Source organism: Pan troglodytes, chromosome 16 (assembly GCF_028858775.2).
Source record: "Pan troglodytes isolate AG18354 chromosome 16, NHGRI_mPanTro3-v2.0_pri, whole genome shotgun sequence".
Taxonomy (NCBI): Eukaryota; Metazoa; Chordata; class Mammalia; order Primates; family Hominidae; genus Pan; species Pan troglodytes.
Window position 1 is genome coordinate 5,986,576 of NC_072414.2, and position 16,582 is coordinate 6,003,157.

The window sequence follows — 16,582 nt, forward strand, 5'->3', positions numbered from 1 at the left end:
AAGAAAGCTGTTGCATAGGAGACTGTCACAGAGAGCTGCGTATATGCCAAAATGTATATGCACTCACTCTGAATATGCTTAAGAATGAAAAGCAAATACAATTCTTGACGTGGCCAACAAACAAGAATGCCAGGGATGGCCACATCCTTGGGGAATGAAAAGAAATGTCACCTGAGTCAAAGCTGGAGGGAACGGGATTCCACTCAGGAGGCCAAGGGAAACATTCCTGCCGTGCCCAGGACAAGGCAGGGAAGCAGGTCCTGGGGAGAGAGCCCTGGCTAGCTGAGGACATGCAGGCAGGACTCCCACCAAATCATACACATCTTGTAAAAACCTGTATTTAAGGAAAAATTTGAGCCATGGCCTGCATTCCTCCCAGAAGCCTTGGAGGCCACGTCCATGGAGGGGCTGCCATGGCCAGCGTGGACGGGCGTGGGTGTGTCCAGGCCCTGGCCCTCCCCACTCTGCCCCGGAGTTGACCCTCTCCGGAAGGCTTCTGGAAGCACAGCTGAGTGGCATGGGTATCTCAGGCTCCCCGGCTGGCTACTGCAAGGTCCTCTCAGGACCGTGCCCCTGGCCACTGGTGTACACAGGCTCTCAGCCTGCCTCTGTCCCAGTTAGACCTCAGAGACACAGAGGCCAGAAATACTTTTTATTAAAACACGGATCATTATTAAAACACCTTGAGGTACATTAAATAAATACAGCCTTTCCAGTTGTACAAACAGGTCTCTGGTGGCTTGAAAACAATTTCCTATAAATTCTGCCTTAGCAGCCTCTGAGAGTCAGCATGGGTGGGGAGAAGCATCTGTGTGTAACGAGCTTTCTGTGGCCTGGTGTGTTACAGGCATTTAATGTGGATCCTCATCTCCAGCCAAGGGAGACCTGAAGTCCTTGTGGATGATGCTCCCCCTTCTGCGATCTTGCTTGCCATAGAGTTGGGGTCCATGTTCTCCCCACTCAGCAACCTTGTGGCCCCCAGGCTGGGGTCAACAGTGGTGTCACAGCAGGTGCCAACCCCCTTTGGGTCTCAAGGGAGGGCAGGGGATGCCCGGGGCCCAGCTGAGTTGGAGAAGGAGCGTGTCACCCCCAAAGCAGCCACAGTTGGCCCATTTCAGATCCCAGATGGAGCATGATTGGAGCGGGGGAAAGACGCATAGGGAGGGGAAGCAGCCAGCTTTCTCCTTGGCTGTGAGCCGACATGCAGCCCGGGGCCTGGGCTCTTGCTGCTGGTACCCGGATGCCGTGGAGCCGGGGCCAAGGGGACCACAGCTGCTGGGTCAAGTTGCCAGCACATTCCCTAGTCTACCAGCACCTCTCTCTTCTGGGGACCTTCCCAGGAAGCCCAGAACCTGGACCCTCCTAGAGTCCATGAGTGGCCCTGAGCAGCGGGGCTGATGGGGGCACCCCACCCCGTCCCTGACTGCCTCATTTCGAAGGGGCAGAAGGTTCCAGCCCAGCGGCATCAAGTTGGGTACAGTTTTCGTATCCACAAAACAGAGCTGCCACCAGCGCAAACCCAGAGCTGGGTGAGGGTGGGGTGCAGGTGAGGGGCCCGCAGGGAGGCACTGCTGGGGTAGCAGCCCCATTGGCCATTGGGACCGGGCCCTGCTGCAGAGAAGGGAAGGATGCTGAGCAGCAGGCTGAGGGGGTCCAGTAGGCCTCTGCCCCGGCTGCATGAGGAAAACACCCCAGAGACCGAGTCCACTGGGTGGCTGGTGGTCTTGGCCTCGCTGGAATTGCAGCCATGTCTGAGGACTGCAGCTCTAGCCCACCCAAGGGCTCAGCCCAGGGACAATGCTGTGTGAACCCCCAAGCCCCAGTGTGGACCCCCCCAAGCAGGTGAAACCCCTGCGGCGTGGCCCCAGCGCACCTCAGAGACGGTGGAGATTCAGAGGCCAGGGCGTCAGGCGTGGCTGAAGCTCGGCTCCAGGGCGGCCATTCTGAAAATCCACCAATTAATTTCACCTGCAAAGGGACTTGCCTTGAGGGAATTCAAAAGCCCCCACTTGAGGAAAATTAGAGATTTCCTGTTTTATAGTCTGAATAAAGTGCTCAAAAATTCATCTCTAGTACGTCTCTCCTGGAAAAGTGCAGGTTGTCATCAAAAGGCCTGGTTTATGTGTTTTCAGCTCTCTAAAGCAATCGAAGCCTTTTCAGCTGACCACAGCTGAAGGAGTCCTACACCGCAGCCCCCAGGGCAGGGATAAAGGACTGGAGGAAGGCTCTGGGCACCTGGACTGGAACCCCACCCCCTTCCCAGCTTCCAGCCACACAGAAGCTCCCCAGCACACTGGCCACAGTGGCATTAGGGAATTGGGGGAGCTCAAGGACAAGCCCCACAAAGCCGAGGGAACAGCAGCGTGAGCCCCCTGCCCTGGCACCCAGGAGTGGAAGGCACCCTCTGGTCCCCCTGTGCCCCCATGCCAGGCTCATGGGCTCTCTGGGGAGACCTTGGCCTCTAGGCTGTTTTGTTCATCGCAGGGCCCACCCAACGCAGCTCAGGGGCTGTTGCTGCTAGTGGCCCTGAACAGGCATTTCCATCACTGTAGAAAGTTCTCATGGATGGCGCTGTTCCACGGCCATTGTTGGGAGCAGCTGCCACTGATGCCACCAGAAAACAAGGGGATGGGGGCTAAGAAAGTCCAAGGTCCCCAGGCTGTCCCCAAGCTGGGCGTGTCTGCTTCTCCATAAGCAGCATGGTGGGTGTCTGCTTCCCTTCTCACGTGGGTTTGTAAGTGGTTTATGATCCTCCTGCGCAGGTGTGTCTGCTGCCGCATGCCCAGGGAAAGGTCAGCTCTGGGTCAAAGGGACCTGCTTTATCAGGAGGGGCTACTTCTCAGAGAAACCGGCCTCTCTCCTGCAGAACTGTGACCCACTGAGCTCAATCAAGTGAGCTCAGACACAAAGGAGCTGGGAATCGGCGCTTGTTGTTACGGATCACACAACTGCTCCAGGGACAGGATGGGAGCCTGGAGAAAGGGGGCCCAGGAGGAGGTGGGGGAGGCACCCCACGGAGGGAGGCCGAGCTCAAGGCCCAGGAGATGGTGGGTTCCTCCAACCCCCGCAACACCGGCCTGTCCCCTGGGGTGGCCGGGCTATGGCAGAGGCCCGCACTGCACATTTGTTTGCACAATAGCCCTGTGGACAGAAAGTTGGGCCCAGGCTGCCATCTGTGCTAACACTACCTATTTCCTTTCATAGGAAATAGGCCAGAGCGGGATGAACGCTTAATGATAGAGCCATCGAGCCACATGAGAAAATGTTTCATGACTCGACGTCACCCTCTGTCCACTGAACACTAAGTTAAATGGGGAATTGGAGACTCCTGCTTTGGATGGCCCTGATTTTGGAGATACTTTGAGTCTTTAGGTGACGTAAGTGTCGCCTGTTGCTGTATTCACATTTGTGCAACACTGCTCAGTTCAAGGTGCTGCACGCCAGATAAAACCAGAGAGTTCACTGTGGACGTGAAAGTCATCTTTCCGAATTACTGGGCTAGGCAGGAAATGCAATCCCCAAAGAGACACTGCTCGGCTCCCCTCGAGAGAGGGGGTAACAGTTCCCTGCCCACACCGCCCTCAGATCATCCTGGGTGTCCCCCCCACATTTATCCTCAGCCAAGCTGGGCCTGAAGGCCTCTTTGTCAGGCATGATGGCTTCTGCCAAGAACATCTGTGGCGCCAGGCGTTGGTGTCCACGGTCAGAAATGTGGCTCCTTCATACCTGGTCCAGAACGTCAGCGCCCAAGACGGCCTCCTCCTCGAGGCGCTCCTCGTTGGTGACAGCCAAGTGCATGGCACCCACCATGTGGGGTGCCTCGGTGGGGAGGGCACAGTGTGAGTGTTCCAAAAACTTGGCCACCAAAACCCTGGCGTCCGCATAGGCCTTGCTGTCCACTAAAGAGCGTGGCCGCTCTTTGGAGGTCGCTGGGAAGGGCTCTGGTGTTGGCCGTTGGTCAGTTTTCCAGGTATCTGGGTCCCCCACTGGTGAAAGCTGGGCCCAAAAGGCAGCCGTGGCAGAGCGAGACATGGAAGCTAAAAATCAAGGGCAAAAGTGCAGTTCGAAACTCACTGAAATAAGAAGTTAACTCAAAAGCAAAGAAAAGCCTGCTCGGGAGGAGCCTCCTGCTGGGGTTTCTGTGTTCCTGGGGCTGGCGCTCTGGGCATGCCCTGCTGTCCCCATCCCTCCTCCCCTTCTCAACCCCAAACTGAGCTAGTGTCAACCTCCAGGGGCTGCAGCCTCCAGGAGCGAAGGCCTGGGGGGAAGGGCCACCACAGCAGGCAGCGACCCACTTCTGCCCTCTGCTAGAATCCCGAGGGCACAGGGGCTGGTCCTTCCCAGTCTTCTCGCCTCCACGACCTTTGCCCCTTTGGGTCTGATCTCTTGCTGGGGCAGAATCATAGCATCTAGAGACAGGGTCTGCCTTAAGACCAGAACTGGGGGTGGCAGAGGGAACATGAGACCGCCCCCACCATCATGCCAGGTGCAGGCAGCCGCCACTCAGTGCCCTGCTCCACTGCCTGCCAGGCCAGAGGCTGGGGACCTGGCTCCAGCTCCCCACAGGGCTGACAGCCTCTCTGCATGACCCACAGTCTGGACACTGGGCTGAGGGTCCCTGTAAGAAGGCCAGCTCCGGGCAGTCAGTGGCGAGGGACGCCAACAAGGACCAGCGAAGGCCCGGCTTGCCCAGCCTGAGCTTCACGCCACACAAAGTCGGAACATTCTGGGTCGTCTGTTCTGGTGTCTTGTTTGGTGGCAACTGGAAAGCCTAGCAATTAAACATGAGCAATTAAACTCCCAGGTGGGGCCCATCTACCCCAGATGAAATCTCATAAAGTGGGCTGAGCAGTCACATGTGTGTTAAATTAGTGCTAGCCCTTGATATAAGTGCACTGAGAGATGAAGAGAAAGGCCCTCAAAGCCAGAGAGTGGGCAGCCCCCATTCCCGGGGATGGGGTGAGGAGCTGCATTTGGAAACAATGTAGCCAAGGACCCACCAACACCTGCCCCACCTCCCAGCAGGCGCAGTCAAAGCGCTTTAGAAAAGAAGCGTCTCACCGCTCCCAGGCGCAGCCTCAGACAGTCCCGCTTCCAGGTCCTGGCTACACGACGGCCTGTGTGAAGAGGCATCGCCTTAACCAGAAGGAGAATTCAGTGAACACATGAAAGGAAAAAGGAATTCCTGAGAAAGCTATCATAACCCGCCTGTGACTAAGACATTTTAGATGGCGAGCAAGCAGGAGAAACCTGCTGAGCTGACACCCACCCAGCGGCAGATCAGACAGGAACCGCCCTGCAGCTGGCCAGGCCTGCCGTGGGTCAAGTGGTGTCGCAGGTCCCACCCCGACACAGTGCAATGGGCCAGTGGCTCAAAGAAAGCCCAGCACCCTTCATGGGAATTCCCACCCTCACCTGAAGGGCTCCAGGCACCCCGGAAGGCACGTGCCTGCGGCGTGCACATCAGCCTAGCCAAGAGGGGACAGAGGCGTCAGGAGGGTGTGTGGGTGCCGAGGTGTGAATTTCACTGAGAGGGACAGGCCCAACAAAGCCATCAGGGGGCCACAGAGTGGACCCATGAGCCCCTCCAAGTACAGGGCATCCTCCTCCAAACCTCAGTGAGTGAATGTGAGCATGGTGGAGAGAGGTTCCGGAGCTCAAGAAACCAGCAGAGGGGGGTGTTTCAGAAGGTTTGACGGGACTCTCTCCCTGTGAGCTGGCAATGGGATGCAGGAAGGAGGAATACAGAGATGACCGCAGCCAGGGAGTCCACATGTGCCAAACCTGGTATTTCCACCAGGAGGGTACCTCCAGGCAACTGGCCACTGCGGGCCCTGGTTCCTTTCAGGGACTCGGTTCCGGGCTCCAGTAGAGATCAGCTGGGCAAGACCATCGAGGGGAGACTGAGCCAGGACCCACTGCGCCCTCTTCAGGGTTCCTGCACTTCCACTTCATGAAAAGTCCCCACAGCAATGGCATGGAGGTCAAAGGCCCACCAATCTTTATTGGCAGAAACTGTGCCTCCTCTCAAAAGACGGTGATGAGGACTGGGTGTGAGTTCTCCAGCGCCGGGGGTGCCCAAGACTCCCGGGGAGCTACTGTGAAATGCAAATTCCTACACTGCTGGCCACAGGGACCTGGTGCCAGGTCCTAGGCTCCAGGGCACTGCCCGCAGACACAGTCGCATGGGGCGATTTTTGAAAGCTCTGGGCTGTGTGGAGAGCCAAGCTGCCTGGGAAATGCTGCTGAAAACGCACCTGTGTCTGCGTGGGGCGGCTCCAGCCGATGACACCCCCATACTCAGAGCTATCGTTGGGGGTCATCTGTCCTGTGCCAGACTCTAGGCCTTTTCTGGGCCCTGGAGCACGTGTGCAGCACTCATAGCTAATGTCCTGGACTGGGCCCCAGGCCCCTTGAATCCTTCCTCCCCTGCCAGAGTGACAAGCCTGGTGGGGTGCAGAGGGGCCCACAGGCTGCTCCCCACCCACCCCTGGCTCAGGAGTCATCAAGACCACATTCCCAGTGTGGCCCCAGACAGGATCTGCAGGGCCAGGCCTCCACTCTCAGGGGTCACTGAGACCTGCAGCATCCAGGGAAAGCTGGCCACACTCTGGGGACATGGGTGAGCCTGGCCAGCCTACCTGCCATGCTAGATGTGCACAAGGTGGGGTCGCTGGTGGAGCGGGACACACGCCCGGGACCTGGCTGCACCTGTGAGCCCATGCCAGGATCCTCTGGAGACACGCGGCCAGGGGGAAGGGCAGGTTCGGAGGGTGCTGGGGCGCCCACAGGGCCATCGGGGGATGGGCTGGAACCTGGCGTAGCAGTGCCCTCGGACACCAGGAGGCTTGTGCTGTCAGCTGGTACTGCAAGAGAAGGGACATGGCATTAGAGCGGGTGGCCGCAGGGGACGCTGGCGTGGGACAGGCCTGCCCCTCAAACTCCAGACCTAGATGAACTCTGAAACCCTGGGGGTGCGGAAACACTGGGTAAGATTGACAAATGCTGCTTTATGCTGTTGAAAGTTGGGGGCACCAGATGAGCTCCCAGAAATCATTCCAGGAATGGCATGGGTCGGGGGCTTCGACCCTTCACACTACACAAGAGACTAAAAGTCAGAAATCAGACGCTTTGGTCACAAGACGCTTTGGTCTGGGTGAACAGGGCCGGTGCAGGGGTACACAGCAGCTCCAAGGGACATCAAGGCATCCCCACCAGGTCCCGGCGGGCCTGAGATCTGGCCCGCCCTTGCAGGGGTGCAGCCCCGGGCCTGGAGTGCAGCCAGACAGGGTGGTGCAGGCAGGTGGGATAAACTCCGCCCACCAGACACTGGCCTTGGCTCTCAGGGTGTGGACGCCACGCCAGCAGCAGCAGCAGCCTTGCCCTGGGAACGAGCGGGGAATGCAGACTCTCAGCTGGACCCCAGACCCATGGAAGCAGAGACCCTGGCACTGGGCCCAGCCACTGGGATTGGAGCGAGCCCTCCAGGGAATTCTGATGCCCTCCAAACTGTAAGAACTGCTGGTCTGGACTGGGATGCTGGTCAGGGCTGGGCTCCTGCCGGGAACCACTCTACGGGGGCTGGATCGGAGTCTGTTTTAATACCATCTCCACGGGGTGTGCATGCATGTGACAGCGTGATAAGCTGCTCCTGCACTCTCCCCTCCAATCACCAGGTGCCCTCAGAGCCCCCTCCTGGCGCCACAGTGGAGTTGCCTGCAAGGGGGACACTTCATAGATCACAGAAGCCTGAACTCCTCCAGGCGTGGGGGCTTTGGGTCTGTTCCTGCCATCCCTTTCTGTTTTTCCCTGCGTCTGTGAGCTTGCCCATGGGCAACAGGCTTTTCAGGCCACCTCCCACTTCATCCTTACTGCCCGTCTGTGAGGCAGCCCCAGGTTACCCCCACCCTACAGCTGCAGAAACGGGCTTAGACAGGGAAGGGTTGAGGGTCACACAGCCACCAAGGTGGTCCTCTACTCAGGACAGTCCTGACCCCTGTACCCCAGCAGAAGCCTGGGTGCTGGAAGCTCTGCTGGTCCCTGGGTCAGCTGTAGAGTTCACCGCCCAGGTCCCAGGAGGGAGGAAGATCCAGCCCTGCTGAATTCTGGGTGAGGAGCACCCCTGTCTATTTCCATCTGCCCTGAGATGGGAAACAGGAAGGGGCTCCGGTAGCACCGGCCCCCCTCAGCCCAAACCCTGGAATGCTGCAGGTGTGGCCGCCCTGTGACAGTGACTGAGATACACTGTATCCTGGGTTGGCTGTGGGAAAGTCACTGAATACCTTCTTGAACAGCCTCTGATGGCTTGGAGTGACCAAAGGAAGGAAAAGATTGCTTCCAAATCCCACGACTGCAAAGACGCGGCGCTCTACAACCCCCAGTGGCCTCCCAGAAAGATGGCTCCTTCCTGTTTCTCTTAGATGCTGAGTGAGTGTTCAGCAGGGGACAGAGCGCCCTGGGACGATCATCCTGGCCCTCTGTGGGATCACGAGTTATCTAACTTTGTTCTCCAAATAAGCCAGCCCATGTGACCCCTCGCAGGGGCCTCAAGACGGTGGCTCTCTGGCTCACCTGGCCTCCGTGCCCTTTCTCCCTCTGCTGCTAAGGGCCCTTCTGCTTTCCTGGAGCCTTAGACCACCTCCCCCGCCCCAGCTCTGCACGTGACACCCACCCTCTGTGTCTGGGGATTTGACCCTTGCACACGTGTCCTTCAATGCCCTCAAGGACATGACTTCCAGCCTGCACCCTCCTGCCAGCCGCCCAGCCCAGCCACCTTCTTCAGAGGGAGGTGCTGTGTGGACATTCGCCCGGTAGGTACAACTTTGGCTCTGGAAAGGGGACCCTAGATGGAGTCGTGCTCTTCTTCAAATCCATACCCCTCAAGTGAGAAAGTGGGGCAGAGGAGGACAAGGTCTCCCCGGAGAGCGCAGGAGGTCTCCTGCATATGCTGACTGTAGTGGATGCAGACACAGGAAGAAATGTGGGGATATACAGGGTATTTAATGGGAAAGGCTGCTGCAAACTCCACCCTCTTAAAGAGTAAGAAATGGAGGGAGGAGGAGGAAAAAGAGAAGAGAAGAGAAGAGAATAGGACGAGGACGAAAAGAGACACCCTTGAAAACAGGAACACCCCACTTCAGGAGCTGAAAGAGGTAAGCTTACCTGCAGTGCTGAAGCCAGCACTGGTGTTTGGGTCCCCGGAGCTGGACTCGGCCACCTGCTGATCTATACTTGTAACCTACAGTAAGAAACAGAAAGCGTCAAGGCGGCTGGTCGGTGGGAACGCAGCACAGCAGCCTCCAGTAGTGCAGGCGCTTAAACTTGTCTCCTGGTGGGAAGCGCTGAGAGATGTTCACCCACAGCTCCACTCTTCTCCCCTACATTTATGAGGTGGGGTGTGAGGGTTCAAGTTGCCCTTGCCAAGGCCAAAGTCTAGTTTTCTTTTTTTGAGACGGAGTCTTGCTCTGTCACCCAGGCTGGAGTGCAATGGCACGATCTCAGCTCACTGCAACATCCGCTGCCCGGATTCAAGCGATTCTCCTGCTTCAGGCTCCTGAGTAGCTGGGATTACAGGTGTCCACCACCGTGCCCAGCTAGTTTTTTGTATTTTTAGTAGAGATGGGGTTTTGCCATCTTGGCCAGGCTGGTCTCAAACTCCTGACCTCAGGCGATCCGCCTGCTTTGGCCTCCCAAAGTGCTGGGATTACAAGGTGTGAGCCACCGCGCCTGGCCGAAAGCCTATTTTTCTGAACTTTTGCAATCAGAGAGCCTGGCAGGGCCACAGAGCCACCTGAGCCTACAAGTTGCACGGTCATCGAGCTTTTGTGGCTTTCGATTTCTTTTTCTTTTCTTTATTTATATATTTTAGAGACAAGGTCTCGCTCCATGGCCCAGGCTGGAGTCCAGTGGTGCAATCATAGCTCACTGCAAACTCAAACTCCTGGGGTTAAGTGATCCTCAGGCCTCAGCCTTCTGAGTAGCTGGGATTATAGGCATGAGCTACCACGCTCTGCTTTTTTCAGCTTTCTTCTTGGATATACTCTGATTCCGCCTGGAGAGGCCTCAGAATAAGGGGAAGGCTATACCTCCTCTGCTCTCTGCCCCATCTTCATTTTGCCCATTCTGCGTGGGCCATGGTTTCCACCTCAGAGGGCATTAGGGCCTCCCGGATGCGATGTTTGGATGTGATGCAAGCTACACACATGTTGCGTGAGCACCCCCATGTACCCCATGCTACCTCAGAAAACAATTTTTTAAATCCCTGTGTTATTTCAGAATTGCTTTGGGGATACACTTGCAAATAATGAGCTCCAGAGGAGACTGGGAAGGTGAGGGGGGCTCCTGCGACTTGGTCTGATTCCAGCTCAGGTAATTACATTTCTGCCTCCCTCATCTCCCGCCACTTCAATCAGATAGCTGGTCTCCTTCATCTCTCCTCTTCAACCAGGCTGACACCGGGGGGGGGGTTGGGGCTGCAGCCTTCCCACCCACACAAAGGGTGTGAGCTGCCCCCACAGCGTGGGGCTCGAGAGGTGGTTCCGAGACAAAGAGAAGATGGAGAGCTGCCCAAGTGCATCCTTTGATCTCACTAAGATGCTTTCGCATAATACGGTCCATACTATTTTTCTTCCTTAGCCCTCTCATTCTGCTGGGAGGGAATCGGTGAGGGAGAATTCACCCCACCATCAGCACCCACCTGCTTTTTCACTGAAATCATTATGTGCCAATAACCAGTTCTGGAAATCTCTGTCCAGAACCTTCCACTGAATCACAAAGAGGGAACAATGTCCTAATGGTTTGTTTCATCCTGTGTCTCCCCTCCCGTATCTAACCCTCTCTCGGACTTGCTTTTCTTTTGGATCGTAGACGGGTGGTTAACTTAGAACTCCGCTGTCTAAAAGAAAATCTTCTGGTAATAAAGAAATATAAATAAAACAAGAGAAAGAAAATATACAGTGGGACAAGGTCAGGAGGAAACTGGATTCACTTCATGTTGTGCAGAAGCATCATTCACTTCCCTCTGGCTCCCGGTCAGATTTGGTTTCCAGAGGAGGCAGCTCCTGGGAGCCTATCTATCACCTCTCGCAAGCAGAGTGTCAAGAGTTTAATTTAAATGTGGCCCTTCCCTGATGTGAGAAGCCACCTTGCCACGCTAAGCCATGGGGAAAATAGCACTTCCTTTCATACAGCATTTTTGATGAACTATAACGGCAGTAGAAAAGGGTGGGGAAGAAATATATTTGTGGCATAGAATTTAAGTTGAAATTTGGGTTCAGTGAGGAAGCTCATAAACATAGCTCCTTACAGAAGGAGAGCGGGGAGAGGGCTGTTGACAGGAGACGCTGTGGGAATCACTTCACCTGGGTCTTACTGGCTTGCAGATGTGCTATTCTGAACAGTCATCGTAACTGGAAAATAAGTTGGCTTTTCAACAAATAATTCAAATTGTATGAAGCTAAGACACTTGCATGGAAATTCTGCCCCATTCTGTAGTTTCCCACTCCTGGGTGAGGCCAACCATTAGAAACAGATTTATGAAGAGCTCTTCGTTTGGGGCAATTCCAGCGATTATGGAAAATGTGAGTTAAAATTTTAGGCTGGTGGCTCAAGGCAAACTTTGAAGACACTTTGCTAACAGATTTTATGTAGATCGTAAGTGTCAGGACCTGGTGCTGCTCCTGGACTCTGCTGGTCCCTCTCCCTTCTCACAACTCCTTGTCTCACACTCAGGTTCCCTTCCACCCGGCATGCTGCCACCAAATTAAACTCCTAAAGCATCACTGGGTCACACCCAAGATGCCAAACTCCTCAAGGGCACTTCTACAGTTTGACATCCAAGACCATAAAGTATCTGCCCAAACGATTTCAGCCCTGGGGTGCTGAAGCTCCCACAGCCAGGCTCCAGGCTGTCCTGCCATGCGCCTTAGCTGGTGCTGTGACCTTCACCTGCACCACCTCCCCCTCCTTCACACACCCCAGCCCCCATCACCTCCCCCTCCTTCACACACCCCAGCCCCCATCACCTCCCCCTCCTTCACACACCCCAGCCCCCATCACCTCCCCCTCCTTCACACACCCCAGCCCCCATCACCTCCCCCTCCTTCACACACCCCAGCCCCCATCACCTCCCCCTCCTTCACACACCCCAGCCCCCATCACCTCCCCCTCCTTCACACACCCCAGCCCCCATCACCTCCCCCTCCTTCACACACCCCAGCCCCCATCACCTCCCCCTCCTTCACACACCCCAGCCCCCATCACCTCCCCCTCCTTCACACACCCCAGCCCCCATCACCTCCCCCTCCACACACCCCAGCCCCCCACATCACCTCCCCCTCCACACACACCCCAGCCCCCATCACCTCCCCCTCCTTCACACACCCCAGCCCCCATCACCTCCCCCTCCTTCACACACCCCAGCCCCCATCACCTCCCCCTCCACACACCCCAGCCCCCCACATCACCTCCCCCTCCACACACACCCCAGCCCCCATCACCTCCCCCTCCACACACACCCCAGCCCCCATCACCTCCCCCTCCTTCACACACCCCAGCCCCCATCACCTCCCCCTCCACACACCCCAGCCCCCATCACCTCCCCCTCCTTCACACACCCCAGCCCCCATCACCTCCCCCTCCTTCACACACCCCAGCCCCCATCACCTCCCCCTCCTTCACACACCCCAGCCCCCATCACCTCCCCCTCCACACACACCCCAGCCCCCATCACCTCCCCCTCCTCCACACACACCAGCCGCCCAAATTGCCTCCCCCTTCACACACTCCATCCCCCCCACATCACCTCCCCTTCCTCCACACACCCCAGCCCCCCAAATCACCTCCCCTCCACACACCCCAGCTCCTCACATCACCTCCCCCTCCTCTATACACCCCAGCTCCTCACATCACCTCCCCCTCCTCTATACACCCCAGCTCCTCACATCACCTCCCCCTCCTCTATACACCCCAGCCCCCCACATCACCTCCCCTCCACACACACCCCAGCCCCCCCACATCACCTCCCCCTCCTCCACACACCCCAGGCCCCCCACATCACCTCCCCTCCACACACACCCCAGCCCCCCCACATCACCTCCCCCTCCTCCACACACCCCAGCCCCCCACATCACCTCCCCCTCCTCCACACACCCCAGGCCCCCCACATCACCTCCCCTCCACACACACCCCAGCCCCCCCACATCACCTCCCCCTCCTCCACACACCCCAGGCCCCCCACATCGCCTCCCCCTCCACACACACCCCAGGCCCCCCACATCGCCTCCCCCTCCTCCACACACCCCAGGCCCCCCACATCGCCTCCCCCTCCTCTATACACCCCAGCCCCCCACATCACCTCCCCCTCCACACACACCCCAGCCCCCCACATCACCTCCCCCTCCTCTATACACCCCAGCCCCCCCATCACCTCCCCCTCCACACACACCCCAGCCCCCCACATCACCTCCCCCTCCTCTATACACCCCAGCCCCCCACATCACCTCCCCCTCCTCTATACACCCCAGCCCCCCACATCGCCTCTCCCTCCACACACACCCCAGGCCCCCCACATCACCTCCACCTCCACACACTCCAGCCCCTCCACATCACCTCCCCTCCACACACCCCAGTCCCCCAAATCACCTCCCCCTCCTTCACACACCCCAGGCCCCCGACAAGCCCCCCCATATCACCTCCCCCTCTACACGCACCCCAGCCCACCCAGATCACCAGGCCCAATTCCTCTGCAGAAGCCTCAAAGAAGTTCGTCTCTTCCAGTCTCCATATGAGAGTGCCATGACAGGGGGATTCTGTCCTATATCCTGTGGAGGACCACTGTCGTCAGTGGTCCCTGAACCATACACTTGCCACCCAGACAAGAAGATCAAACTGGTAATTTCTCAATCATTTTCCTGCTATCAAAAGAAACTCACTCCTTGAACACTGGCTGAAGAGTACAGCCTCAAACCACAGGAAAGAGAATGGCATCTGACCTAATCCTACCCTAACCCAGCATCTGACCTAAGCCGGAAGGGAAGTGTGCACGGCCCGTCACCCATGCGAGTGCTCACGGAGCCCACCCTCGTGGAGGCTGCCCCCTCTTGGGTTAAACCTCTTCCCCAGCACACCCCCTGCCCCGCCCCAGAGTCAGCTCCTCCCCGACAGAGCCCGCCTTCTGCCGCCTCCTCTCTTTATCCAAACGAGTGCTGAGGGCACTTTCTACGCCATTTGTCCTAACAAGGAGGAGCAACTGACCCTGCCTCGCCCGGGCTGCAGGGTCGTGCTGTGAAGGGGTGCTCCTTGCTGTCTAGTCAGAGGGGCCTTGCTGCCTGGGGAGGGGACAGCTGGTGGTGCAGCTGGCGGCACGGCCTTCCCTCTGTGGACGGTAATGGGTTTCTTTGACTTCCAGACTCCCGGACACGGCCGTGAATTGAAAAGTGCTCCCAGGCCATGGGGTCAAAGACAGTGGGCCCGAGGGCTCTAGCGGCCCCTTCATCACCAGATGCTGCCCTGCTGCCAGGCGGGCGCCCAGGGACAGGCCCTGCAGGCGGTCGTGCTGTGCCCCTGCCAGCACTGGGAGCTGGGGGTCTCCGAGCCAACACATGCTAATTCGAGATCAGCCTCTGACCTTTCAGCTGTTCTCACCGCAGTTCTGAGAAAGAAATCTCAACTGAGAGAATTCCCCAGAGTTTTGGAGAAGGGTGTCGCATTGGTTTCAGAACCAGCCAGATCCCTTCCAATATATTCTATTCTTCAGAGAAAACAGTAAAATTGTGAACACAACAGGAACCCATTCCTTCCGGGGGCCGCTGTGAGCTCAGACATTGAATGGCACACCCAGGTCCAGAAGCTACTTCCAGCAGGCAGGGCCCTTGGGAAGCCAGGGCCTGGGCTCCATGGACAGGGGTTCCTGTCGTCAGGAGGCAGAGGGGTCCAAGGGGCAGGGAGAACCGGGAAGCAGGCTCAGAGCCAGTCCCAGTGCGGAGCTGGAATTGTGATGGCAGCAGGCAGGGTCACTGAGCAGAGGCGGTGAAGGGGACAGAGCTGCCCCCGTGCCACAAGGCAGCCATGGGGAACCACACACCCCTGCTGCCTTCAGGGGTTTCCGGGTCCATCTGCCGCCCTGCCCGGTGCCCCTGCTGGCTACAGCATGGAGCTTCCCATTGTACCCTCGGTCAGCCTCCCCTCTGCCTTCCCAGGGGCTTCCCTCACGGAGGGCCCTGTCCTGGGCCTGCCATCCCCAGTATCTAGGTCCTTCCACATCTGCCTGTTAACCTCCTCAAGGTCCTAGATCCACACTCCCCTCTACCTACCATCCCATCTTCTCTCCTCTTTACCAAACATCCTGCGAGAGTGATCTGCTCCTGCTCTCAAAGTGGGAGCAGCAGCAGGGCTGAGGCTTTTATACCCCCAACTTCAATACCCCAATTACTGACTCAGGAGCCCTGGGGGTGGGCCCAGTCATTAGGATTTGATTATCAAGTTCCCCAGGGGGGCACCCACTGGTGTCTGAAAACCACAGCCACACCTGCGCTCCCCTGCGCACGTGCCGTCCACTCCTTTGCCTGGTGTGGTCCAGCCCTGCCCTCCATCCCATCAAAGCTGCTCTGCCAAGGTCACCAGCAGCCCCTCCATGGTGCGCCACGTGGCCCTGGGTGTTAGCTTCTGGACAGCACCTGGCCCATTGCTTTCTTCCAGAACTGCTGGTTTTGGCAAATCCAGGCTCCTGGGAGCCCTGCCTAGTGCCCTGTAGCCTGTCGTGTGTGTGGGTGCCTTTCTCCTGCCACCTGCAATGGTGTCATTCTGTGGGGCTCCCTCTCTCCCATTTCCCAGGCTCCAGTGACATCGGCAGCTAACTCTGATCACTATGAACTACAGCTCCTGTCATCTGGTGGACACACACTCAGAATTCAACCCACCACACCCAGACAGGTCAACACCCATGCACACTCATCCGAGACTCTTTATGGACGACCTTCTGTTTGGGGGATATGCTGTGCCTGTCCTTCTTCCCTCTGAGCCTTTGCACAGGCTGTTCCCTCTCTCAGGAGCCCTTCCAGCCCCACTCCCTGCACCTTGCATGCCTGATGCCCACGCAGCCTGACCTCCCAGACCCTCCATGGACCCCCAAATTGGACCTGACATCATGACAGGTGCCCCACAGTGCACTGGGCTCCCCTCGCAGTGCTGATGACAACTATTATCACAGCCAACTGTCTCCACTGATAACACTGATTTGAATTATTTTTATCATAAACGGAAAGCTAAACAACATTGGGAAGGCAGAGGTCCCAGCTCAGCTTTATAAAAACATCTAAGAACATCTCCATTACTGCCACTTCAGGAATGGGATTTCAGGGCCATGCCCGCCTCCTGACTAAAGGATTCCTCTCCACAGGCAGCTCCCACACATCTGCTTCTAGCACCCACAGTAAAAAGGGGGTCCTGGCCGGGGCTCAGGGGGCCACTGTCTGCAGCCTGCCTGGCTGCTCCAGGTGTTTCAGGGTGGCTGCTCGGGGACTGTCTGCTTGTGTGAGGATGTGCTGGGGGCTCACGGGCCAGCCGGAAGCTGATCTGGCCCACC

At 57.5% G+C, this 16,582-nt stretch overlaps 1 protein-coding gene across 6 annotated transcripts in view; it reads right to left on the reverse strand.

Moving 5' to 3' along the window:
• Positions 1-16,582, reverse strand: part of ENTREP2 (endosomal transmembrane epsin interactor 2) — a 567,326-nt gene that overhangs the window by 1,451 nt on the left and 549,293 nt on the right. For 2 of the 6 annotated variants that reach the window (XM_054666823.1, XM_054666821.1), the window contains 4 exons: positions 9,163-9,238; positions 6,642-6,866; positions 5,062-5,136; positions 3,727-4,037 (listed from right to left, as the gene is read on the reverse strand). In XM_054666823.1, coding sequence (XP_054522798.1) covers positions 3,727-4,037; positions 5,062-5,136; positions 6,642-6,866; positions 9,163-9,238 — 687 coding nt within the window. 6 annotated transcript variants of the gene reach the window in all.